Source organism: Venturia canescens, chromosome 10 (genome assembly GCF_019457755.1).
Source record: "Venturia canescens isolate UGA chromosome 10, ASM1945775v1, whole genome shotgun sequence".
NCBI classification, from domain to species: domain Eukaryota; kingdom Metazoa; phylum Arthropoda; class Insecta; order Hymenoptera; family Ichneumonidae; genus Venturia; species Venturia canescens.
Genome location: NC_057430.1, coordinates 10,717,615 through 10,745,273, shown reverse-complemented (window position 1 = coordinate 10,745,273; position 27,659 = coordinate 10,717,615). Strand labels below are relative to the sequence as shown.

Sequence of the window (27,659 nt, the reverse complement as noted above, 5' to 3'; positions counted from 1 at the left end):
CACCTGAGCGAGGGAGAGGAAAACAGTATTAGAAAGGAAGAGAGACGGGAATGAAAAAAAGAATGGATTATAAGAGCATGGGTGTGCGACAGAGAAGAAAGAGCGGAGAAGAGAGAAAGCAGATAGAGCTCGTGGCCGCTGGTCCCCTCGGCCGTGCGCCTCCTCCTACTCTTCTCTCCAGTGCACTCGCCGCCGCCCGCCTCTCACTGCAATTAGGGGATTGCCTCAGGTACACTTCGCATTCATTGCAATGCAACCATGCTCCGGAGTGTGTGGTATACACTCTGGGCTATACCGACACGATCCCCTCACGATGGAACCCGGAGAGCCCGGCTTCGTATATATATGCTTGTAGTCATCTCTCCGACTACACACTTTACATATACCAGGCATCAACGCATATACTTATGCATCGAGCCAAGGTGCGATGGATTGTTTCAATACAATGGACGTTTTCGCGAGAATTCTCCATTATGTGTTATGTACTGTGTGTCATGCACTCCGGGAATACGAGAGTGCGCAAAGTGCCAGGAACGATTTTACTCTGACAACGCGAACCTAAGATCTTTCGTGTTCTATCGAACGGGCTACGACTGTCGCGCCCCCTGCTATCGCCGATCTCAATAATCTGCTATTGTCTTGACAACATTTACCTACTTTCTTTAACTCGCGACTGCGCCCGCACGGACTGCGTTTTGTCCGTTTCACGGTGATGAGCTGGTTTCTACAAATTTTTCGTCCGAAATGCTTGTACGAACGTTTATGGAGAATTTTCACTTTAGTTACGATGAACAAATTGACTGCCCATGATTCAGCTTCGGCTGAACACGGTTAACCGTCCCAAGGTTGCAGATCGTTTGAAGACAATTCAAGTGATGGACTTAATAAAAGCACTGCGGTTTATGATACAATAATTGCGATTACGAGAACCGAACAACTCCAGTCAGTCTCCAAGTTGTGCAACGAATTAATGATTTGGTTTCAAGCGGTTTTCATGACAGCGAACCAGCAAACACGAGACAACCATTCGGGCACACTTCAGATTAGTTCGTAGACTGATGCTATTTTGTTGTTGTTCAAATACGAGAACATTGCATATATGATTTTTATTTACAACAAAACATTGGTTGTATAAATGAAAACAGAATTAAGCATAACATTTTTTTGTAGACTTTTAAACAACTGCGCTAATGGTTCCCCGAACTTTTGCATCATTTGACACATTTCTGCATCGATTATTATTCTAATATCGACATGGCCCGACGTTACTATAAAAACATGGTAATTTTTTGTATAAAAGTCTCTCCGTGTTTGTATGTTTATAAAATGATTAGCATAACAAAAATAAACTGTTGAATCGCATTGACTCAACCAATAGAATTATATTGCTGCTTGTTCGTAATTATAGGTTATGTTGTTTTGTTTCTTCATGTAAATGAAGAGTCATTGGACTTATTTTTTCATCGTTGAGCTCAGGCGAGCTGAGATTCAATATCCTCGGAGCTCAGATTTTTCTGAGATACTTTTTGGCCTCAATCGATGACGATCGACAGTGAATTTTTATGGTTTTTTTCGTATTTTTTAATAACTATTATTCTCAGTTGAGAAGTACGCGGACGGGAGGAAATTGTTCAAATTTTCCGAACGTCTCCCTCGAAGCGGATCTTCGACGATCCTCGAGGAATGCCCGCAGGCTTCTGCGGATGTTTCAGAAAACTCCCAAATGCCTCGAGGCCAGGCGAGCCCCTGCCAACTTCTTGCACGTTTTTTAACTTCGTCTTCTTCTTTATCTCAATATTTTTTCTTGCTACTTCATCGTTTTCTCGATCACTTCTTCGAAAGCCGTTCGCCCTTCGCTCGCGAAAACGCTGACGTTCTCGTAAAACATTGCGGCAAAGCAAAAAGTTTCGGAGTATTTTTGTTGCACGAAGAAAACACACGATTTCTTATCATTCCGGCGAGTTTATTCAGCCATTTTACGCACAGTATTTATTCTCTTTCCCAACCTCCCAAAGTGGATTATCGCGGTAGCTCGCGTCGGTTTGGGATCCTCGGAGTCAGACAAAGCCATTTCGAACGGTAAGGAACCAGAGAAATATTATCCGCAAAGTTGCTCCAGCTCAATTGATTTACTTGCAACCAAACGAACTTTTCTGCTCAAGATAATTGCGGCTTCTATCGAAGTGCCCAAAGTCGTTGCCTAAACTTCCCAATTTCATACGCACACCCAAAAATCTCGTTTCTCATACAAGTTTTGAAAGTGAGTCGAGTGCAGCGTCGATGTCGAACCGAAATGGCATCGACTGTAGAGATCGACCTGACCTCATCCGGTTGGACGAAATATCGTTATGTGCTCACCGCGAAACGAAGGCAGGAGAATCAGAGATGAGAAACAACAGGAATTTCGAGATTGGAGAACAGACTCCTTGCCTCAGTCGCTTTCTCATTGTGATATGTTCTCGAGCACCGTTCCTCCTCGGGGGGATTTAACACTCAATATTCAAGTTCGCCCTGTTCTTTCACCCGAGCTTTTTGCACGCGTGAACTAGTGTATTTTACATGATTGTATAACACAACATTGCATGCAATGCTTTTGTACTTTTTCATTTCGTTTCCTTCTTTGTTAAATGTAAAATATATCGCGAATCTCCTGAGCTCTCTTTTCCATGCTCTCCTGCATCATTCGCTTGTGTCCGTGATCGGATCGTTGAGATACGTTGCGTTCGTGTATACGAGCTTCGAGCTCGCAATAAAATTATTTCCCGATCCGAGTCTGGTTCTGCCTACGATTGCAAATTCCGTTTGAATATTATTGTCGGAATGAATTTGAAGAAAATGCAGTACTGGAATATAAACGAGGCTCGTGATCGCGACGATGCTTGTTTCCGAGTCGGGACACGACGCGTCGGGGGGGTTCCCGATGCTGCGACTCCGCGGAATCACTCAACAATGAGTGCTGCCAAATGTCAGCTGAGCCAGTGAATTATTGTGGAAAGTTCTCCGACGATAATCTTATTATTATTGACCAGAATCCGCAGTCGACTGGTCGGACGCGTCGCGGGGCTGCAAACAAGAATTCTAGGCACCGTCTTTGAGTGTCGTTTTCTCGAGGATATTCAAGCGAATAATTAACGATTGTCGGAGTTTGTTGAGACTCGGGATTGCAAAGTGGGCCGAGTTTGGATTCGATGACGGGAAAATATTGGAGTTTCCGTCGACGATTTAATTTTTGTGTAAAAAAATCGTCTCCACAGTGGGTTTCGGATACTTTGTGCCTAGATGAGTAAAAATACTCTGATAGTTCATTAATATTTCATTTCGTGCTTATCGTTCCTCGGCAAGGCTCTTCTCTGTGTCGGATTCTCTATCTTTCTCAGCGTTACTCGCGTTGTGCACAGAGAATGGCAAGCCTCGTGTGCACGGGGTACACCGCTGATGCTCTGCCACGTATAGCCCGGAGGCATCGTTACTGGACTCTCCCAGTGCGAGGGAGGGAGAGAGAGTGAGGGGCCTTGGTTCAGGCCCATCCGCGCCCGTCCGCCCGTCGCCGGCGACCTGCCTGAGGCGCCTCTGGCATGCATTGTCTCGCTTTCGCCGGGGGGTATTTTCCTCCTTCCCCCTTCTCTGCGCCCCCGCCTCGTCGCTCTTCACTTCTCTCTTCATTGCTCCGTTCGCTTCTTCTCTCGGGCTTGTGCGATCGCAGCTTCGCTTCCATCTCGCTTCGTGCCCTCCTCCTCTTCAGCCTCTTCTTCTTCTTCTTCTTCTTCTTCCTGGTACAGTGTGCGAGTATTTTCGTACGCGAACGCCGTCGCTCTGCACTCCCCCGCCGCAATCCCGTCCTCGTTCCCGCCACCTCCGGGCGACCGAAGCCGCGCTATCTCTTCCGACCATTTCCGTACCCGCAGCGACCAAGCTCTCGCGCGTCCCAAGCCTCGGGCATTTTCTCCTCTTCCTCGCCTGCTCCTCTCTCCACCTTCGCCCAACTCGTCCGAAACTCCCTCTTCCTCCTTCTCTCTCCGCACAGGTGACTGCTTTGATCCTTTTTAAGGTGAAATTTAGAAGCTTCTCGCTCTCCGCAACAAATAATGTTCTCATCTCCTTCTTTTTCACTCTTCTAATCCCTTCTACAGAATTGATTTTATTGCTTTCTAGTTTCAACTTATTCCTCGGACGTGGAGCGATGCGATGACTCGTTGAAGCTTCTCCAACGTCTTTCGTCGGTTATTCTAATGCAGTCCTCTCGATGGAAGTCGATTTCATTGCAAACACTCTCGGACCGCATGTCGCTTCTACGCAACACGGCGCTTCCAGGCCCCGTAAAACTGCACCGATCAGCGAAAGGTCGGGGCTTTAATTGCCTCATTCCATCAAGCAAGATTAGATTGCACCATAAATACTCCTAAACAAAGAGATAAACTGCTTTAACGATATTCTTTTCGCATGAGCGTATTTTTTGGTGGCGCAAATTGGGGCACTCGAAATTTCGACTGATTTCTAATCTCTGCGAAGTCGCTGTTATATGATAAAAACTTCTGCTTCTGCCATTTTTTTAAGCATTCGGTAATCGGTTATTTTTATCGTCGCTGTGGATTCCTTATATTTTTTTTCCATCTGTGAGACAGTTGTATGTGGAATTCAGAATTATTTAGTTTATAAATTATTGAATAGAAATGTCGTGATGTTGGAATCCCCTTGAGCTTAAATTTTACAATTTTTGAAGTTTTATTCTTCATTAAATGTTCGATAACCTGAGCTGAAATTTTGCCAATTTATTCGCGCATGCACATTTACTTTTATTTAAAATCAGTCGTTTGTAGAATATTCGGGTTCGTGAAAGGAATACCTTAATCCATCGAAATATTAATATGACGCCGACGTTTCATGTTGAGTTGGCGCTGTGTGAAAACGTGCTTTAGTTATCGCAGAACAAAAGTGAGTACACATTTGTATTTCGTCTATTTAAGGCGTTAGGGGGTAGATTAATTCGTAAATTTTTCTGATTTCACCTGCTCCCAAGTCCCAGGTACTGCGCGCACTCGTTAACATTAAAAAATTCGTATTTCCCAATAAAAAAAAACTAAAATGTCACAATGGATTCGTAAACGAGAAAGTATTTTGGGATAAAATTTTTCAGGGAATAATTTTCCTTCAACGTCAAATAGGCCTCGAGGGTTAAACACAAAGAGAAAAGTTTTCATTTCGCGCAGAATGAATGAGAAAACTCAAAATTTTAAAAGCAAATCGGATGGAGAAGAATCCATCGATACTATTCCAGTGGGAAAGCACATTCTTCAGAATTTATTATCATACGATGACGTTGATGCCTTTTTCTTAGACGTTGCTAATTGGTTCCTGTCACATCGGAACGAAGTACGATTGGGTCGATGGGGAATGAATAATTCCTCAAGGATTTATCCCACCACCAAACATTTCCACTGGAAAAATACTGAAAGGTCATTGAGCAATGGAGAAAAAAGTGAATTGAAATCTGTTCTAATGTGCTAATGAGTACATAAAATGTATTGTACGATGTCCCTCGTTCGACAGCAAAATTTAGATCCAAAGAAGGGTCAAAACGTCCCCTCGAGCCTCTCCAGTTCGTTCCTTCTCTCGGTCGTCCGGGATCGCTCCTTTCGAGTGCCCTCAGGCCACCGAAATGGCTGTACCTCGCGCGTCTGCCTGCATTGCCTCGAGCAAACTCTTCCCTTCAGTTCTCTCCGTCTCCTTATTCCTCCCTCTTCACCTCCGTCGCTCTCTCCCTTTCCACGTTTTACGTCCCGAGGCTTTTCTATCGTTCCACGAGACTCTTCATCCCGCACACTCGTCGTTGCATCTCATTCCATGCCTCGTCTTTTTTTCGGCTCGACCCTCCTCCTCTTCGTTTTTTTCATCGTTGACTCGCGAGGTTCTTACCTCGTGACTTGAGGTTTTCGCTTGTATCTCATGCACATTGATATTTTTCATCTTTTCTCTTTTTTTCCACTTCCTCCTTCACTCATTCCGGTTTGCCACAGCATTTTCCCCCCCTCATCCCCGAGCCTCTCTTCCACAATATACGATACTTTATGAATTCGTAAATCCATTTATAAAACATCTTCGTCCCCGCTCAGCATCCAAATTAGGTGACCAGTGAATTTTCTACGCAGTTTCGTATGAAGAAATTAAAAAATCTAATAACAAGGAAAAAATTCAAGATTTTTCACCACTTTTCAAAGGATTCACCATCAGTTTCCACGTTTATGAAATTTTATTTAAAAACTGTAAGAAAAAGCGTGAAACACGAAGACGTAAATGTCGAAATTTTGAGCAAACTCCGAGAAATTATCAACGTAAAAAAAGAGTTGATCGATCGCAAGTAGGATGCTTTCTAGCACTAAATAGTTGTCTGGATCAGCATGGAACATCTCGTATAAAGAAAATATTGAACATTCGTATCCATAGAGGTATACACTCGGCTTCGATCTCTTTATATAATCTCTGCATCGCAGAGGGCATCTCCCTCTCGTTCTTGGCTCCACCCCTTATCGTTCGTCTGTTTCTTGTAACGTTGCAACGAGCGACGAGAGAGCGAGGGTTTCGCGGGGAGGGGCAGGGGCCGAGGGGGGATGGAAAGATGAAGACTTGTCGTTGTCAAGCGTGCCTGGCGATGATGATGTTGCACGGTTTCCTTTTGGGCCTGCAGGGCAATTTTCCTGTTGGTAATCTTCATAAGAAGCAACCAAGAGACAGGGAGTGGGAAAGAAAGTATGAGAGACTAACAAGGTTTTTGATTGTGTGCATACAAACGGGGCTAAAATAGTAGAGGTTCGTGGTAGTTTTCGCTTCAGAATAGTCTCCTCGGCGTATGGGTTATTCTCGTGGCATCGGCCTCTAATAAATGTTTCATAAAATTGCTCAATTTTTGTTTCAGCCATTCAAGGTTGGGGATGAGCCACTTCGGGGCATTCAGTCTTCTCATTAAGGTCGCTTTCTCATTTATTTGGGAAAGCAGTTAAAATATTGAGCTCCCAGGACTCTGGGTTTAAGGACCCATCATCCTGGGTCCAGTGCCAACACAAATATTGAGCTCACAGACATAAAGGTACGTATAAGCGAGCATGGGCTTCCACGCGTTACACGTCAACATTGATTTCACTTGAACGACGTTGAAACATCATTATCAATCGAGATATATCCAGTCCTCTGGATCAAATGTCCCCAGAGGACGTTTACTTTGCCTTAGCTTGGACACGATGCTTTCAAATTGATCTATTGAGTCATACAACAAGTGCGCATACAGCCCCAGGCAGACAAGTTGCCTTGCACCGTGGCAGACACTTTTGAGTTGAATACTTTGATAGTGAACACGACGATGACGATCGTCTCGCGGTTGCTGCAAGTATTGGTGGGAAGGAAGAGAAGTTAAATCTAATGGGATTGCTGGTGCCTCTGTCATTTAGGGAGTTGGCAAAATTTCAGGCATCTAAATAACTCGATTCTCACTTCTTTATTTCGATTTTTTTTTGCACGTTCATTTACAAACAACGCTTTCGGGACTTTGCATCGAATACATTTTCTCAGGCTCCACCCCACAAATTCCTTGATACAATTAAACTAAGACACAGCACTTTTGGGGCGCTTGACACTCGGTGGGTCGCCTAACCGTGATGACCTCTGCACATTGCTCCATGCAGACTCCACCATGATGAAAGCAGGTCGCTCGGAATTCCTCTTTGACTGAAAGTTTTTTTTTTTTACAAGCTTTTATTTAAATTCGCTTCAACTAAGTTTTTTTTTAGTTTGCACCGTATTTATATTTTTTATATGAATTTTAATTGCACGCGTGTCACATTTTTTTAGAAATTGTATCTTTGAGCATTTTTTTTCTAGTACGAAAGGCGCACTTTTCCATTCGGCTTGCAAGCCGTCCATTTGGGATTTTAAATTCAAGTCTACAATTCGAAATTTTAATGATTCGAAACGCTAACGAATAGGAATATCGAAACGTCAATATTATTCCTTCACGAATAAAATGAAATTCTTCGTTCGTTGGTGAGTTGTCAGTTTTTTAATTTCTTCGTCGATTTTCGACATTTTGATTTCTACGCTCGTTTTCCACGTGCCAATTATTTTGAAGAAAACTTTTGCCAGGTAAATGATCCTGTCTCGTTACGATAATAACTGCGATCGATGAGAGCGATATTGTATTTCATTACTTTGTATTTTACTCTAACAGAGTTGCGCTTTTACCTTCGGGCATGTAATAAAATAACTGATGGGGAATTCACCAGGCTGTTATGAGGTCTATTATGCGGAGCTTTTATCAACAAAATATCGAGGAGAGGAAAAATATCCATTCAGAGGGAATTTCTAGTCTCAATCTTACCCACTGAACAGCAACTTTCGCCAGATTTTTCGCATCGTTGAGGAGGTCCTCTTATTAGTTCCTCGCACTGTTCCGTTTTTATACAGTTGTCCGGATTGCATGTTAGGTCGTTCGAATTCTCGCGGTACCGACCAGCTGTAGCTCCTGAAATGAAAATGAAAATAACATTAATTAATCCATTAAGGCCATATAAAAAAATTTATAAAAATATAAAAAAATTACAAACGTAGAAAAAAAAAACAAAAAATTCACAAAATAACCAAAAATATTTTTAAAAATACAAGAAATTTGAACACAAATAGCTGCTATCTTGAATTTTGTAATTCCCGACACCGGGATCGGGATCAGCGACCCAAAAACTCGCCATAAGAATAATTTCAAGCTGGTTGAATAGAAAACATCGAGTTTGGATAGTCGCCCTCTTGAATTTCAGTATTTTGACATCGAGATTGTGATCAACGACCCCAAAACCCCAATAAATGTAGCTTTATCTTCGAAAACATGAAACCGAATTGATAAACATTCGTAGTCATCCATTGAAATGAAAATTCATTACTTCAGCCACCATTTTGACAACGCCATCTTAGAATTTTTTTTTTCCTAGGCCAGGATCTTCTTGTCTGAGTATCGGGACCGCTTTTTTAATAAGTTTGGGAGTGAGAAAAAAATGTTTTCGTGTCAAAAAATGAAAAAGTTGAAAAAAACGGTGAAAAATCCTGTTTTTTTTCACGTTTCTTAAAAAAAGTATGATAAGATGTTTTTTTCCCAAAATTTTCTCAGCGTCATTCGAAAGAGCGACCCTGAAAACATGAGAAATGACTGTTTGTCTTTAAAAATGTCCATTTTTGTGAGTACACTAAAGAATCAAAGTTAGCGTTTGAATTCAGTTCATTTGAGCCTTAATGAGTTAAGTTTCGAATGAATTTTGCAATTTTCATTGTTTTTATATTGTTATCGAACTGGAGGAAGAAATTTATTGATTTTTCGAAGAATGTTCGTCCCGCCGACTCCCTGAGTGACGCAAATTGTGCGGAATAAAGTCGTTTCGTAAGAGCGTGTTGCGCAATATGCGGACATGTAAAAACAACTAATCGATTAACGCTGTTTCGATTTTCATGAAACTTCCATGGCGACGTTGAATCCGAACGTTGTATTAGTTTTTCAAAATTCAAAATGTTTCGATGCGACTGACGAGGGGCGGGAAAGCGGACTCGAATAGAAAATCGAGCGACTTTTACACAGTTGCTGAATTCCAATTCGACGACGGATTGGAGCGCGAAGAAGTTTTTGGCCTTCTATGAAAACAAATTTCCCTTGAAATGAAAAAAATCTGACACTACTTTCGAATTCAGCGACCTGAAAAATTTCCTAGAACTTGATTGAGTCAAAAAGTATAAAAAATAAATCGTAGGCAAGAGTTAAGAACGGACCGAGAACGGACAAAAACAATCATGAAAGACGCAGAAGATGAGTTACTGAAAAAATCTAAATTATCCATAGCAAACAACAGCAAAGAATGTCGCGACGAGTGCGAATGGCAAAACGTACCTGAAGAGTGTGAAAAATTTTCGAAGAATAAAAAATCAATGAGAAAACGAGGTTCGATCGACGGAGACATATTATTCTTACCTTGAAGAAGAGCGACAAGCACCAACAGCAGGAGACCGAAGTCAAATGACAAAAAGTTGAAACGCATTTTTTTTTCTTTGCTCAACTAAACACGTTGATGTTCCTTCCGAGAGTCGTTACGATTCAATGTTCTCACTTTCCCGCACTGCTATCATTATATAAAGCTACGGCTCTTCAATGTGTGTGGAACTTCATGTACGTACGTTTTTTTTCTTTAGCTCTCATATTTAAAGTATTGTGCGTGTCGAGCGGTGCTTATGTGAACAACGAATAACGATATGGGTTCGAATGTTTATTCATATGTATGTGGATGTGTACACACTGCATGAATTTCACAGCAAGCCTTCAAACGTCGTGTCGTGAATTTCATTATTATCTCTTGTGCGCGACTGTGTACACAAACGACAAACTCTACACATCAAAGATTCAAACACATCGGCTACAAGATTATCGGACACACTATTGAGCCTCGTACTTGTCGCGCACGCTCCTCCTCCATACTGCTCATCTCTCTCGTAACCCTTCAGGGTGTTTTGCACCAATGGAACCGGCCAACAATCTCGGAAATTCGATCCTCAGACAAGCGACAATAATCTTGTTAGTATCATGAGCATCGATCACTGGGAGTGAAAAAAATGCATTATCGAGCAACGAAGTATACAACGGCGAATCGGAGTCTTACCTTCAGTGTCGATTATAAAAAAATATTGGAGGTTTCATCGTCGAAAATTCGGGCTTAAACTTTGTAGATAGGTTTTACGAATTTGACGGTTCAAAGCTGGCTTTAAATTATTTGTATCCGTGAATTTATTCCACGAGGTAGTTTCTCGACTATTGGAAAATAAACTATGATTAAAATTTTCGAGCGTTTGCTTTACGAAACTACGCCGAATAAAAAATGCGATCGAGCAGTAGAAGTTTTCGACGCGATAACTTAACGATTCGAGAATTTAAATGATCGCTTTAGCAGTTTATTTTCAACTTGAAATGTACGAGATGTTTTTAATAAAAATATTTCACTACGAATTCGGTAATTGACAAACTAAACATCGCGCGTGGTATCGCTTATTTTCTCGGTTATTGTAGAGGAGACCGGGGCAAAACGGGATGTGTAAAAAAATATTTAACTTTTCAGGAGTTTGAAAAGCTCAGTTTATTTTTTACTCCCAAAAACTGAGAAATGCACTGAAATTTTGTTAAAAAATTTGTGATTTTTTTTTTTTAATTATATTATAATTTTATTCCAATGCATTTTGGGTGCGTTTTTCACGCTCAATCGAGTGCATTCGATTAATAACGTCCGCTATAATAACGAGGACTGCCGATGTTTATTTTACAAAAATTTGTATTCTTCATCCACTGAATCCATAGATTCAGTGTCAAAGTTGTGCGGAGTGGATTTTTTTGAAATAAAAATTTGTGGGGCAAAGTGGACTTTTCAAAAATTGAAGATAAAATAAATTTTCAATATTTTTTTTCCAAACTCAAGATGTCTTTTCTTTAACATGTTTCAGAGTATTAGAAGAAAGAGTATGAGAAAAATATAAAAATTGAAGAAAAAAAAAAGTTCAAAAAATTTCCCTAATTTTTGGAGCATCCTGTTTTGCCTCGGTCTCCCCTAAAACGAAAAATTGTTTCAGGGTCTTTACGCTCGAAAACGAATAATTCTTCACATCTACGAAATTGCTCTTGATTAAATAGGGCTTATACAATTCTATTTTATTCGGGATACAGCCAAATGAATTCCTTCTTGTTTTCCATACGCAGCGAGTAAGTTCAAATAAATGAATTTACATTGCGAAGATATACGACGAGATTAATATTCCGCGCAGGTCTTCTAAGGAAACATAAAATAGAATCTCGTGTCTCTTGATGGTGCTTTATTATTTTTTTTATGTTCTCGCATTCACCGTGAGCTTGAAAATGTTTAATTATAGAATATGAAAATGCAAACAACACTGGCTGAGAAAATAGCCGTTTTCTTAAGAATTGATGGACATAAAATTGAGAAAATTCTTTTAAAAAATAACAAAATTACTAGAAAATTGCAATCGCGAATAAATAAATAAAAAGTTGATGGGAACCAGGAAAGTGAGAAAATGCAAAAAAAAAAACAAACAAATGGAGTCGCGAAATAGTAAATCCATCCTCGTTCGTCGATGTATTGACAGAAATCGAAGATTCTGCTGCAGAATTTCCGAACAATTGGCATCCACTTCGAATTCCATTTCGAATTTTGTTGTCTTTGAAACGATCAATCGAGCAGAGTTTACTGGCGCAGTGTCTTAAGGCCTTACATACGTCCAGAATTTTCAAAAAATCGATGTTTTACAGATTATTATTCTCGACAGTTTTAGGCGTATTTCTGTGAAAGTTGATTGTAAAAATTCCCTACAGATCGAAAGTTATTGTAGAAAACGTGACTGCCCAACGAGAGGGCCTGCGTTTTTCCCAAAACTACTTTCTCTGGCACGGTCTGCACGACAACTCATACAGTTTTTAATATTTTTTGATGCTTTTTTTTTTTAATATTCGAAATTATTTTCTCTATAGACCGTCGAGTCTGATTTTTGATATTGTGCTTAAAAACTTTAATAAACATAATTAAAGTGTGACGTTTATGACAAAAAATCCACCCTTTTTTTAAACTGCTGTAAATTGTTAAATTTTTCGAATTTGAAAAATCCGGCTCGACAGACTATAACTACAACTTTATTTAACAAGAATTTTTTAACGTTTGGGAGATTTATTGACATTTCAAGAAGAAATGATGCAGACCGTGGAGCAACTTTTTTTCATAGTGCTTCGGGAAACGTGATTTTTTAAGTTGTAACTTTTGAAGAAAAAAAATGAAATAAATTCCCTTACAAAGCTCAAATACTAATAAACTTCTGTGTGAAATTTATTTTTATTAATTTCTATTGTTATCCCTTCTGAAAACAGTTTTTCTTTTAGCCCGTTTTAGACACTGCTGGACGTATGTAAGCCGTTAAAAAGGCACGAGGAAGAAGAAGAAGAAGAAGAAGCGAGAAACGGGAAGGAATGAAAAATACTCGAAGGAGTGTGTCTCCTCGTGGAAAGGGGTCAAAGGTCAATTTCAGAGCGCGCTCGGTCTCGCTCTTATATTTTTCCCTCATTCTCGTTTCGTGTTACATTCGTCGTGGTTCGATGTTGTAGCATAAGGTCGGCTGATGTTTCGTCGGTTTTCTCCAATCTTGGTAAGTGTTCAAAAGTCAGTTCGCCGAAGAGTATATCGCGGAGCGCATAGCACACGAATTGAGAAGCGAGCGAGAACCGATCGAGTATTGCCGCGAGCTAAAAACAAGATCTTGCGAACATCTCGTTCGATCTCTCCGCAAACTCTGGTGCGAGAAGAGAAAAAGGGGAAGGAAAATGGGAGAGAGAAAGAGGCTGGAGCAGGCCGAGGGGGGGAGCGGACTCTGCGAAATGCTAATGGCAAAAATGTATTGAAAGAGAAAAAGAAAGGAAAAGAGAAGCTGGGATATCGACGAAACGAAACGATCGCGGCATATTTTCCCATGAAAATTCAGAAATCGATTGTCGAGACTACCGTCGCTTTCTCTATCTCTCATTCCGCTTCAATTTCTTATTTTTTTCTTCATCCTTTTTTCGCATATATATTTTACAGAATACACAAGCGTAGTATCGCGCGGAGGAATACGACGGCTCTTGACGCCGCGCACATTACCTTGATACCGGGGAATCGTGTTTTTCTCCACCGACTCAATATTTGATCGGGTAGGCAAATATTCGATCAAGTATTCCCATTGTCACGTCGAAAATTATAGCAAGTGTGAAAGCGCACATTCTGTCTGTAAATATCGATGAAATGAGGGTTCTTTCTTTTTCTCCGACTGTGACTTATCCATGTGCAATCATTTGGCACATATTTTTTACCTCCGTTTATCGCGACTAACGGTCACACAATCTATGTAAATTATGTTCAGTTGATTAACTTACTTGTTTCACGAAACCATTGACTCTTTTTGTTCACTTGAGTCAAAAGTTTGTCCCCGTAAGTTTAGCAGAATAGAAAGTTCGTTTCAGCTCATCATTCAAAGTCGATTCCAAGCCACTGGATGAGGGTATTTATCGGCGAAAAAAATCATAGAACGACTAAGAAGAGCAATGGAAATACTGAAAGTCGTCAAACTGGGGAGTGATTTTTTTTAGGCTTATCGATTTGGCAAAGATATGTCAAGTTTCGAATGAACCTTGATCCATCGGAAGTTGATCCGTAAATATTGTTGGATTTGACTAAAAACTGTGAAACTCCTCGATCAAGTGTTCGGCAAGTTGAAGCGTTCAGCGACGATCAAATGAAATGTCTGAGAACGGCGAAGCTCAAATAATTTTTTGTGACTTTGACACTTTGCAACATCATAAATGATTGCTTAAATTCACGTTTTTTTTATATTTTTAGCTCTAACGGCTCGAGGTCGATGCCTAGTTTCGAGTGTGAACGAAAAAAGAGAAAAATACACGAGAATATTCCTCCTTATCTAACATTTTATTGGCGACACCCTCCGAAGCTTTGTAGGATTTACAATTTATGATTTCTTTCTTCGACGGTTGAAACGTCGTTTTTGAAAGTGTCTAAGCACACGCTCCGCACTCAGGCACAAACGCACACTTTTCATACAGGGCGTATACAGAGGAAATTTCACGAGCTCGTTTCACGAACGAGAGTCATGAATTTTGCTAGTGAGTGTAAGGATATGTTTACGTGTACGCGCATTTCGCGCTGGTCGAGATTTTGATCGATTTCAAGAGTTCGATCATCAATGATTGCAGTTTAACTGAAGATCGTTTTTTTGAGGAGCCTTAAATAGTTTTTCCACGATCGAATATCCACAGTTCCTAATTGTCGATCTTCATTTAACTATTTTCCATCGTTCCTCGGGAAAATTCTGATACGAAACAATTGTTGGCTGTCATCAATAAACGTTTATCTTGCTTTTTCTCAGTCCAAAAGAATTTTTCAACACTCTTATCACTTTTGTCCGAGCGTTCGAGACCAGAATGTCGATAATTTCGACTGTACATACGCAATTACTCGTACAACTCAATTGTATACATTTTCCCCCGATTGAAATGAGTCCTCGAACATTTTTGCCACTTGTAATTAGTAATTGAAGAAAAAATAGCAACGATTTGGGCTCTGAGTGTGAGATTTCACGTACAATTTCATTTCATACACATAAATTTACAGGCTGACTTATTTTCATCATCCCACAACATTATCAACAGAGCATGGGAGGCGCGGAAAAGGAAAAACCGGAAATACTTCATTTTTGTCCCAGATGGAATCGCAACAAATTTTAAAAAAAGTTTTTAAAAAATATTTAAAAAAAAACGAAGAGTCAAGAACGTTTATCTTCAGCTCGACAAATAATGAAAAAAAAAAAAAAAAAAAAAAACAACAACAACAAATTGGCAGAAATTTTCTTTATTTCGTTGAGGAACCGATAAATATATTAAAATCTAAGATATGTGAGTCGTTACATATCGTGTCCAGTCGTACATTTCTTCGTGGTTGTTTCGAGTCTGATTTGTCTGGAATAAATTGTACTGTAAGAGTTTTAGTACAACCAGAGATCACTGGTAAAAATCTTCACGAAATATATGAACCCGAAAATGGCTTCGTTTGACAAACCTTTTTCGCTGACACAAAAATACATAAAAAAAAAAAGATCAAACAAGTGAGTGAAAAAGAAGAAATAAAATAAGATAATGAGGTGAGAGATGCATCACAGTGTGAAGATGATACCAGCAATCATCTTGATAACGTAATTAATCTATCGTACGATATATATTTACAGATCGGCGGATTTACGTGATACTAATATTCGTAGGTCATATACATATTTATATATATCTAATTTATAGTCGTACATCTATTACTCGGTCGTTATGAACATTAACAATACTGTACATTGATTTCGGTTTCTTCATATTTATATATGTATATATATTTTTTATTTTCAATTTAAAATCATGCCATTGCACGTCTTCACTCGTTCTTCGTAGAAATAACACGTGATCGAACTGACTAGAACTTTCTTTCATACAACAGCTGGCCACTGCGTTCACTGTTATGTTGTTTAATTTAGGACTTTTTAGTTTAGTTATTGGTAAAGTTTAAAGTCTGAGTGAAATTAAGTGAATTGAGAATCCTGGAGAGATGGGATCATGCGTTCGAATGATGGATTTTTCGACTTTTGTTTTTTCTTGTTCCACTTATTTTGTTGTGAATGGTGACGAATGAAATAAAATTTTGATTGAGATCGAGAAGTTTGAATCGTAATGTGACTTATTCTCGTGCAATGGGAGTCACTTTTCATTCCATTTTTATTCACCTTCTGCGCCGAACGAGTCTTGAATATTGTTTTAATAATACACGTTATTAATATGATTTGCTGTTTTATTCTTGTGCCTCGCGTTTTGTAAACGAAGGTACAGTCGAGTCTAGAAAAAAATGTTTCTCTCCTCACTTTTCATTGATGTAAACTAATTTTTCGATAAAGGGTTGAGGTAAGTGACGCTTTGTTTGAGAAAAACGAAAAATACGGTCGTCTTCTCGACTATTTACAAGTAAATCATTCACGCCCAGCGACGTGAGCCGGATTTTTAAAATTTCGAACGAAAATAGAGAAAATTTGAAGAAAATCAACTCACGCGGTGAGTTCAGAGTCGAGTGTACTTCCTGCACATTTTTAAGGATGCTTCTCACAATTACAGCAATATTTTTTTACATTTTGTTCAATTGTACTAATATCCATGGGAATATCGCAATTCATGAAACGCTGTTGGCTTTCTCATCACAGAAGTAAAGAAATTGAAAAAAAACTCGAGTCTAACATTTTTTGCTGTAACATCGAATAAGCAACAGCAATTTGAAAAAATTCTAAAACTATGAGAAGAAAGCACAAAAAAAATTTGATAAAACTGGCCAATTATTTGTCGAATTCCAGCGATTCGTTAATGTATTTTTATCGTTTTATTATTCAACAGAAAATAGATATTAGCAAAACCAGAAAATTGTTCGAAGCTTTTTGTTGAACCGAAAAAAAATGTTTTTCGGTGTGAAACTTTTTATCGACTCAGAAATTTGTTTCATTTGAGTAGAAAAGATTTTTTTTTGCTTCTAACGAATATCTTCGGCTGAGACTGTACGTGCGAAGCATCTTAAATTTTACGAAAATCCGCGACAACACCGTATACATGAAATATGTATTTGCGTATATTTCATTCGTCGTATCAATCTCCGTTTCGTTGGATAACTTGAGTAATTTATAATTCGACTTAAGAGCTAACGATTGTACATCCTTCCACACATTGATCTGTCGAAACGGATATTTCGTTCGTTTTCTAGTCCGTATATGAAATAATTTTTCATATTTTTAGTTCGGCGATCGTTTTTCGAGTAGCTTTCTGTCTTTTCGCTCAGTTAGTCGATCGCGTTTCGGTATACCGAAGCCCCGAAAAGAGGAGGTACGAATGGAGAACGAAGGGAAAAATATGGCTGTGGTGTTTACACGCGCCTTTTCTCGGGCTTCATCATTTATTTTGTTTGTTTGATATATCACAGTCGAGCAGGAGATTATGCCGTGGGACGATAATCGGCGATAATCTTTTTCATGAAGGCAGCGATGTCCTTGAAACTCGGCCTCGTCGTCTCGTCTCTCTTCCAGCAGGAGCACATCACTCTGTAAACCTCATCCGGACACATTGTTGGCTTTGGCAGTAAAACCTTCGGAAACAAAATTGAAAGAGGGATTACGAAAAACAGGAAAAAACTGCGGAGGAAGCATGCTAAGTTGATCGAAAGAATTTTCACAAAATTCAATCGAAATCCATCGAATTTGCTTGCTTAATTATCACGATCGATCGATAGGAAACTTCGGTTTCATACTTGTAATTCTCCACCGTAATACATGACCTCTGCGTTCTGTATAACTTGCTCGTTCGTAAGATGCTGGAACGGCTTCTCACGTGCGAGACACATCACTTCCCAGAGCGTAACAGCGAAAGACCAAACGCTACTGGCGCATGTGTACCTGTCCTGAAAACGAGAGAGAACGAAATTCGTTCGTTATTTATCATAATAGATCTTCGTATTTTGGTGCTCGAATTTGAGTAAATTCTTTGGGAAAGGAAGAAAACCGTGGTTTTCCATTTACGTTCGCTTCTCTCTAACTATTTTTTCGAAAAAAGAGTTTTTTACTGTCGAAATCGAACGTTTGACAAGTCTTTTCTCAACGTGGAATAGAGAAACATAAAAAAATGATTTTTTGGTCTTCGAGTCCACGAAACTCCAAGATTTTTCAATTCACTTTCTCATATGATTTTCGTGTAGCTTGAAATCGTTAGAGTCGCTCTTGAATCGAAATGTTTGAGTGCACGTACGAGAAGTACACTTTCCCACGGCAACCATCTAATTGGCGCCGGTGGTCTGCCACCTATGTCACTGTAATCCTTCTTGTAAAGGTCGCTGCACATTGCGATGTCCGTCACTTTCACGCTGTAGCAACGTCCGACGAGACAATTTCTCGCTGCCAGATCCTTGTGAACGAGATTCTTCGATTCGAGAAATCTCATCCCCGATGCTATTTGCGCACCCATATACAACAGGCAATTTTGACTGAAAAATGAAAAAACGAGATAATTAGTTAAAAATTGAGGTGAAACTAGACCTTGGAATTAGATTCAACGTTTTGTAAAAACGCCAGTTTCCAATTCTCGAAATATTGTAATTGGCATCAGCTAAAATTTGAATTTTTTAACATTTAAATCCAATCTTTCAATAAACCAAAATCTCGATGAATCGTGCTGTCGTTTTGAGCAGTTAATTCATTTATTATTAATCAATTTTATTTAAATTTACATTTAAAAACGTAGAAAACCACCGGTTGGGCAGGCGTTCAAATTCGGTCCGAAATTTGGATTGGTGTATTCAAGACTCGAAGTAACGGGAATAAGAGTACGGGAAAGTATTTAAAAAATTTTTTGTTTGCATCAGAAAGGAATTTCGACTTCCCTCATTATCAGTAGACCTCTTTCGTGGTAATTTTCATTGTGCTTTGAGAGATATAGAGAGATGAACGAACGTACCTGAGGGCTTTGAGATTGCAAGTTGGCCTCAGTGTTCCCGTGAGGGGAACGCTGTACTGCAAATAGTGTGCCAAATCTCCAAGCTCCGTGTACTCCATAATAGTCCAGCAAGGTGACGACTCCGTGGCATTACAAATGCCCAAAATTCTCGCAATATTTGGATCACTCAGGCAGGAAAGAAACCGGACCTCCCGCATCGTTTCGCTCGTACGAGCAGAATTTGCACGCTCTGTATTCGTCGAGGGGATTCTTGCCACGACGAGCCTGCCTGCGCCCGTTACCACCTCGTCCAGTGATACGGATTCGCATATTATTGCCTTTAATTGCACCAATAGAAAAAGCAGCGAATTAGCAATTTTTTCCACGCGAAAAAGCTTTTTTCTTCGAATTAGCAATTTTTCGATTCTCGTGATTTTGTTATTCAAATTTCTGCCCAACCTTTTCTGACAATTAACCTGAATTGAGTATTTTTTTGAATTTCATGAATTACAAAATGAGACAAAAAAGTATAAATAAATTCCAAGAAATTCGATAATTTTTCTATATTTTTTTTCTCTTTAATTTATAAAATTCGAAATAAAAATTGACAACACGAAGTCATTATGAAAAATTCGTTTACTCCTCTTCAATTTTTAAAATGATAAAATTGAAAAAAAAATTAAAAATATAAACAACTTTTGAAAATTCAATATCGTTTTTATTATTCTTCAATTGATTAAATTTGGGGAAAAAAATAATGAAAAATTTTGTTTATTGCTTCAACAATACCTCGCCTATGTGACTCGACCCGAGTTTTTCCACGGTTCGTAAACATTCGCGTGGAATATCTGTGGGTTCAATCTCCTTGCACTTGTACGGTTTGTTCATGCTGGGGGCTATATTCCAGCTTACGATCGGTGCGGGTACCTGCGAAAATGAAAATAAAAAATGACAAACAAATGTGTAAACGGATCGCTTCACTGGTTTCCATTATTGACGTAACCAGCAAAAACTCGCTCTGTTTATCCGCGATATGCTAATTTTAGTAATCGTATTACGTACGCAGGATGAACTAACGAATTATTTGTGTCATCGAGTCATTTCCGTTATCGGTTCACCAGAGAGAAATTCTCGCGAAATTAACCAGAAAACTTATCGCCGGGCGTCTGCGTTTCGTTTATTATTTTCAAAAACATGCAGGTAACAATGGTGGTGACGTTTGTTTTTTTTTTAAGGACTCATCAACGATTGCGGAACGAAGCCCTGCTCGACAAATATAATCGAACGGTTTTCCTTTCGTGCACTGAAACGAGCTCATCGCAACTTTTTCAAAAAATTTGAGCTCCAATGAATTTTTAACAATTTTAAAAGTGCTTTGGGCCATTCATTTTGGAATGGAGGAAACACAAATGACTGAAATATTTCGATAAATCATCGATTACATTTTGATTGACTGAAATAGAATTTTCGGCTTGTTGATCTTTGAACAATTTACAGTTCAAATAATTTTTTTGAGTTTGTTTTTTTTTTTTTTTTTTTTTAATTAAGGTAGATCATGCCCGAAGGATCGTATTTTATGCGGTTCGAAAATGTAAATAAATTTTTTCAACTTATCTTTTGGCGAATGAAATTATAAGCCATTAATTAATCGAGAAGAAGCAGAATGCCGAAATAAACAAATGTGAGGTTACGCGAGTGCTCATCACCAATTTCGTTCAATCTTTAAGGTATTGTATCTTTACTACTAGTGAGACAATCGTCTCGAATTTTTTCGCAGACCTTCATTATATACTTCATCGTTATTGTCTACATTTTCATAAACTTCGTAAGAAACGTTCATTCGTTATATGAAAGGATAAACGATTTTTTACCCATATTTCCGTGTATTTTTCTTCATAATTAAGCACGTTTATCTCAATAACCAATGAGACAAACTCTTTAAAATTTGATATGCGTGTCAGTCGAATACGCGTTTAAACTCTGTGTAAATTTCAAGACTTTCATAAGAAAATCGTTTCCTGCATGATCTACCTTAAAGTTCAATACGGAAATGAATGTCAAAGTTTCTTAAAATTATTGATTTTCATGCTTGTCCCTTTCTTCGAAAAAAAGTACTTTTCTTGAGACTTTAGCGTATTTTTCAGCGAAATAAGGAAATCAGGAGTGTAATGAAAATTTGAAATTGAATTAAGCTTGCCTTGTGCTTTTCTTTGGGGGCAGTGTGCCATCGTTTCGAGTTAGCAGGATCGACCGAGTCTCTTTGATAATTCGAAGAGATTGACGTCGTACTAGGTCTGCTCGCAGAGCTGTTCGAATGGAGCTGAAGCGTTCTGTAATGTTGGGAGTGTCGAGCTGGTGAACATGCCGGTGAGGAAGAACTGCTCGCCGGTCCCGGAACCGGATAATTAACTCCTCTGGAATCCGTTCGTCCGGGACTTGCCTCTTGCTCCAGTATTTCAACGGTATTTACTTCTTTTGGTGGATCTGGCACGACGTGAACGAGCGAGTGAACGTTTTATGCAAAAGTCAAAATTTGTTCGTTTTAAGCCGAGTCCAGGCTCTCGCAGGGGGTTGGCAAACGACGTCAATTTTTTAGAGAAACTTTCTTTTCCTTCTTTTCGATTTTTTTTTTCGTTTTATTAAATTTTTCAATATCAAAATGATTATGCCCATCGCCAAAATCGTTGATAAAATCGATAAAATTTCTCAACAAACATATTTTCCAAGGTTTTTTGATTGGCGATGAAGTGATGAAAAATGACGAGTCATTGTCAATTATTCCTAGAATCATCGATGCCAAAACGTACCAGAATTAACGACGGCTGCGTAAGTAGCTTTGTAAGGTGATCCAACGAGCGGTGAATCGAATTGTTCCATCGTCAAAGATTCGTGGATACTGGCATCTTCCTCGGGAGGTTCGGGCGAGGCGCGTCCATTGTCGTTGAGCATGCTGCTCGGCGTGAGATTGAGAAGAATGTCCTGGCAAAAATCGACGACAGAAACGTAAAAACGTGTTCGAATATTATAAATGTTCACGAGTTTCGTTAATTATTTAATTTTTCTCTAATTTATCAAATGAATAATTTTTTTACACGAAAATCGTAATCTCGGTTTGAGATCGTCGCGTTGCGAGTACTTTTTACCGCAGTGGTCATCGTTATTTTTCCTTTACCTTCATGTTAACGGCGAAGCCGAATGGATTTTTTAATACGGTTGGCGAGCTCTGGAGCTTGTGACGTCGGCTCAGTAGCAAAATAATTACGAAAACGAGTAACAATAGAAGCGTGATTGCCGTTAATACGCCTATTAGCACTTGCACGTACTCCTGATCTTCCTCACGAGCCGTTACTGTGAAAAGCAGAGTTAGATATTACCTTTCATGAGGGCTGAAAATACCGGTGGTAAGAATTCCGAATTTTGACATACAACGAGATAAATGGAGCTTTTACTTTTTTATAGTCGACCACGGTATTACGACGATTGTTCTCATTTCCAGGGTATTTTCTGGGTTTTTGTATAAAATCCAACGAGCAATGGAATTTCTCATCAACGAAATGTGAAATCACATTTTTTCAACAATTTTTATACTTAATTAATGTTAATTTTTAAATCACTTCAATTTTTCACAACTGGACAATCAATTTGTGATTTCGTTATTCATTGTACTCTCCATCTCTGTGTCGTTCCACACGACTTTTTTTATCAATATATATCATCGAATAAAACGTTAATTATCGATATCTCATTAATTCGTTTCATTAATTATTTGCTCTACATCAGGTCGCTCCCAGGCTCATTTTTATATTGATTTTTACTCTTTTCATTTCTCTCATAACAACAAAAATTCGTGAGTAAAAACATTCGTATCAGTCATGATTGATTAATTGCAAATAAAACATTTCGTACTTAAGCATGAAAACATTTATTATTGTGTAATCCAGACAGGAAAGCGAAGCAGCTGCTTTTTACAAACTCAATTGACAACGACATATTTTATGGAATTGAAAAAAAAAAAAAACAAAAAAAAAATCCAAAAATTCTCGGATTGTTTATTTGTTAGAAAAAAAAGAATGTTTGGGTGCCAGCTAACAATTTTTTTCCTGAATCTCATTGTCGAGTTTCTGAATTTTGGGGTCAGGTCGGTTGCAAGTGATTTTAATAAGTCATAAAGATAAAATGAAAATTCTACGTCCGAAGAATCGTTTCATTTTCGTCCATGATTAATCATTGTTCCCATTCCGAACACTGGAAATTCGTTGTTCAAATATTCGCCTGGGCTCCTCGGAATATATTCAATCACTTTCAATAAATTTCACTGACGATAAATATTTTTAGTGTCATAATGAAAGAGTTGGAAAGTGAGTATGAGAACATGAGAAAGTGAGAAGAAAAAGTACATCGATGGAAATGTTCACGGAGTTACGGCAGCCTGTCACTGCGTCGGTGTCGAGGCTCGAGGTGAAGTGTAGAACGAGAGAACTGTTTGCCTTTATAATGATAGACGGTGATGTTTCGCGAAGCGTGGATTATATGATTTTGTTTCGCTTCGCGAAGCTACTTCATGCCACTGCCTTAATTGATCATATCGCACCAAGTCCCATCTCAAGCCGGGTGAAAACTCGCCTGTAGTTGACTAAACTTTACATCGAATTAACGACACTTGCTACTTCTTGTCGTTATCACCACCTACTAAATTTACATTTCACGACGAGCGAATATTATTATTCAAATCCTATTCGGCAATAAATTTGTATCTTTGATGCGTAATATTTCTCGTAAAATATATTAATTCACAATGTATGGAGAGTCACGAAATTTAAACGAAGTTTTCTTTCTCGAAAGGCTGTTGCAAATGTTTCAATGAAATTCGCATGTACGCTGCAACTTTTAATTGAAGCATCAAAATTGTTGTTTTTGCATTCGAGATCGGAGAAGAAAATTGAAAAAAATGTCTGAGTTTCAGAGGTTTTTGTTCTCCATTTTTTAAACCCATTTTTCGAAGCAGGTGGGAGAAGAAAAATTGAATGAAAAGTCTGGCTTGTCTGAAATTTTTATGAAGTCCACGGGAAAAAAAATCAGAAATCTTGGAACGCTGGAGACAAATAATGTTAATTTCATCACGAAATCGTGGCTGGATGTCGTGCCTTTTATTTCCTGACACAAAAACTCGAGTTATCTATCTTCCCGTCATTATTCTCCACTGAATTGTGCACGAACGAGCTCTTCGCTTGTTTTTATTGCAACTTTTTTATCTGGGCTCGCGGTTCTCGGAGAATCCGGAAAAAAATGTTGCTCGCCACGAAGATTTCGTATTTCTATATTTCGTGGGAACTGTATATGCATCGGAGGGTCGTCGGAACAACGGGAAAGGTTTCCCGGTCGCCGGTACGGACGCGCCAGGAAGATAGGGAAATTTCGCTTTTGCTCATTTATCCCTTAGCAAACTTTGTGTATGTCGGCCAAGCCCCATATTATGCTCTTGCGGGTTAAAATGGACCTCGACAAAAAACAAATCTGTCGAGCAACGGCTGCTCCGGTGGTAGACGCCAGGGAAGGTTTTCCGTGGTCACAATTGTACAGTGAATCGTTAAAAAAAGGGGAATTATCATGAGAATTTGAATTTGAGGATAAAAGTTTTTTTTTTGGTTTTCTTCCCGTCAAGAATAATTGATTTGTTTGTTTGCTTAAACAACTCTGTGAAAGTTTACGAGTGTCATTTCATTGATAGCCAACGCCGACTTGGCGTTCGTCATAATTTTCTTCTTTCGTGAATTCAACATAATTTCATGAAAGGGAAAAAAAGCCTGAGAGCAAAAAAAGCTGGAAATCGATATTTTTTTAAACGATTTCAGTTTCCGAGTTGTGTACAATAAATTTTGTTAAAAATCATTCCACTTTATAACCTGCGCTACGTACGATTTTTTTTGGTGAAATGCCGCGTTGATTTTTCATGATTATTGGAGCTAAAAGTTTTAGCAGGAATCAGAGTTAAGAAAAAAAATATCGCGCTTCACTTTTTCTCCAAAAAGATTTTTTTCCTCCACTTCTCGAACGGTGTCTCAGAGACAAAGATTGTGAAATCATCGAATTTTCCACGGAGTTTATTATTCGACGATTTGTACCTGCGCCATTTTGAATTCTTTGGGGCTTACATTTTTTTCCAATCCTTCACAAAGCTCCTTGTATTTGTCAAAAATAAATCCCAATATTTTGAATAGTCGTACTAACAAAATTTTTTCCATTTTGCCACGAGCTCACTGTAATAAAAAGCGGTAAACTCACATTACGAAAGTTGCAATACACAGAAAATGTCCCAGCCGTAAATAAGGACTTTAATATGCGTTTTTCGTACGAGGCCATATTGCCCTGGATTCTTAAAAGTGGATCGTAAAAATGTGTATATCACAGTAAAATATATATACATGAACAATTGGCCGCGTGGTTGGACTATACGGGACACGTAATTTCGCTCTAGTTGCGATAGCAAAGTCTGCTTTTCCCGTAGCCGGTTGCTCCTCGAACGTGTTTCCTTTTCGAAGCTTTCGCAACGAGATATATTCGCGCTCGCTAAAGCTTTCCACTTCTCCATACCTGTTACTTTTCTACGTGCACATACATATATACAAAAATGTATGAGTGTGGATGGGATGGTGCGGTATGCTGCCATTTAATCCGACTAATTGTTTACGTTACGTGGAGTTCCTTCGTGAATTATAAACGATCTCTTCCCGTAGCGATTCGTCGCAGCCTGGAGAGTTCTTCCCACCGCGAGCGACATATATACGTATCCGAGTACGTTTTCTAATCATATCTTCTTGGTGAAGAACACTGCGGCCTCATTTACTTAATGAAGTTGCTCGGTTACCCTGCTACAGGCTCTTGGACATGGTGCTACTCAGAAAACCTCGTTTCCATCCATTCAGAAAATTGTTTCCTCATCTGTTTACTGGACTAAGGAACTACCGGTTTTACTGATTTTTCAACCGAACTCTTGCTGCTTCCAGGAGACAGAAATTCATTGCTCCAATCACGTCGTTTTGAAATCGTCCCGGTAATTAAACACGATCCGAGAGTTTTGAATGTTTGTCCAGCCCAGGGCAGGAGAACTTCTTGAAAACTCTTCACACTCAATTACTAGAAATTAAGGCAAATATTTATTACAATACTCACTTTGATAAAAATGATGCCAATTTTTTTTTTCAGTATTATTATCAATAGAAAATGATATCAATAAAAAAATAATACATTCCCCCTCCCTAAAGTGATTTTAGGGAGGGGGAATGTATAAAAATTGAAAAAAAGAATTTTGCAAAAAATCTGAATGAAATTTCCGTTTCTTCGCTATTGTCATCGATGAAAAATGGCCTCAACATTTTTGGCAACGTGTAATATTGATAAAAAATTATATTACGATGAATTTTACGAATGGGGAAGGTAAAAAAAACACAATTTTGTTTTTATTAACGGAATTCCAATTTCTTAGCTACTGTCATTCATTCTTTCAGTATTCTTCGTTCCAAACTCATACAAACCCTTATCTTTAACACGTAGAAGCGGTTGGGTGGGTCTGGAACATCTTTCGATGTGCGAAATCGTTGAGTGGGTTCGGAACACTTTGAATGTGGGTGCGGAATCGTTGGGTGGGTCCTGACCATCTTCCTTATTTCGTATTTCGATTTTCCTACTTTCCCTTTCGTTATTTTTTTCAGATTTAAAAAGAACATGTTTTTAATTAAATTTTTAGCTTCCCCCTCCCTGCGACCAGTCGTGGTATCGTTTTTCATCAATGATAATGCTCGAAAAATAATTTTGCATGCTTTTTAATAAAAGTGAGTATTGCAAATATTTACCGTAATCTCATAGAATAAATTTTTTTTTTCATTACGTTCACGAGAATATTTTGTCTACGTAACCAAATTTTTCAACGATTCACTCAAGTTTCAATCCATTATAAAGAATCTCCGCTGTGATATACTTTTATATAAAAAATGTTTCATCGAATACGTGGCACAAAATATTTCATAGTTTCGACAAAACTTCGTTCTCGTCGATGGGATTGAAAAATGGCAGAGTAGTCGTTTCGATGTTTTCTGAAGCTAATGCAATTTCCTGACTGTTTTTCAGATGCAATAGAGTGGGAAAATGGAGTTTGACGAGATTCTACAAGAGTCGGTTACCGAATGAACTTTAGGATTGAAAATATTTCGTATTTATTCTCATGTATGCAGGATCGATACGTACTCGTTTGCAAATTGAGATCCAATTGTGGGTTCGTCGGTCCTCGTCCATTCGAAGTGTCCGCAGCTCCACTATCCACAGTGGTGTTTTCATACGGATTGGCTACAATGAAAAACACGAGGAAGATATTTTACCGACGCAAGCACCGAACGGTCGACGAGTGAATCCGTTTATTTCATGTTTCATCGAAACTTGTAAAAAATCTGCATTCGAAAAGACTCGTCGATAACAATCGAATCGGAAAAAAGCAGAAAGCTGTAGTTTTCGATGCAGTTTACTCTCAGAGTGGAGCTCCATTTAAATCAACGGTCAT

General features: G+C 38.8%; 2 protein-coding genes and 1 long non-coding RNA gene across 3 annotated transcripts in view; 1 reads left to right on the top strand and 2 right to left on the bottom strand.

Annotated features, from left to right (window-relative positions):
* The first annotated feature begins 1,985 nt into the window (after nt 1-1,985).
* Nucleotides 1,986-27,351, top strand: LOC122417106 (uncharacterized). Its single transcript, XR_006262230.1, has 4 exons — nt 1,986-2,079; nt 6,911-7,081; nt 12,950-13,212; nt 27,233-27,351. It is a non-coding gene; the product is annotated as an uncharacterized lncRNA (long non-coding RNA).
* Nucleotides 7,468-10,151, bottom strand: LOC122417105 (uncharacterized). The gene is made up of 3 exons (XM_043430366.1): nt 9,995-10,151; nt 8,366-8,509; nt 7,468-7,716 (listed from the first exon to the last, which is right to left on the bottom strand). Exons 1-3 carry the CDS (start codon nt 10,059-10,061, stop codon nt 7,589-7,591), a joined length of 339 nt encoding a protein of 112 aa, XP_043286301.1. The 5' UTR covers nt 10,062-10,151; the 3' UTR covers nt 7,468-7,588.
* Nucleotides 14,505-27,659, bottom strand: part of LOC122417104 (discoidin domain-containing receptor 2-like) — an 82,200-nt gene continuing 69,045 nt past the window's right edge. The window contains exons 9-17 of the mRNA XM_043430365.1: nt 27,350-27,448; nt 22,281-22,456; nt 21,916-22,087; nt 21,306-21,592; nt 19,898-20,035; nt 19,130-19,446; nt 18,425-18,659; nt 17,931-18,080; nt 14,505-17,768 (exon numbers count right to left, since the gene is read on the bottom strand). Coding sequence (XP_043286300.1) covers nt 17,619-17,768; nt 17,931-18,080; nt 18,425-18,659; nt 19,130-19,446; nt 19,898-20,035; nt 21,306-21,592; nt 21,916-22,087; nt 22,281-22,456; nt 27,350-27,448 — 1,724 coding nt within the window. The 3' untranslated portion in view covers nt 14,505-17,618. The remainder of the gene's footprint in view (nt 17,769-17,930; nt 18,081-18,424; nt 18,660-19,129; nt 19,447-19,897; nt 20,036-21,305; nt 21,593-21,915; nt 22,088-22,280; nt 22,457-27,349; nt 27,449-27,659) is intronic.

Bases quoted from the DNA above. Each gene is read 5' to 3' on its own strand.
- LOC122417105 (XM_043430366.1), bottom strand. From the start codon at position 10,061: ATGCGTTTCAACTTTTTGTCATTTGACTTCGGTCTCCTGCTGTTGGTG. The intron at 8,510-9,994 runs GTAAGAATAATA...TTTTCATTTCAG, and splicing joins GCTTGTCGCTCTTCTTCAAG to GAGCTACAGCTGGTCGGTAC. The intron at 7,717-8,365 runs GTAAGATTGAGA...AAAAACTTTCAG, and splicing joins CGAAAGTTGCTGTTCAGTGG to TCAAAGAGGAATTCCGAGCG.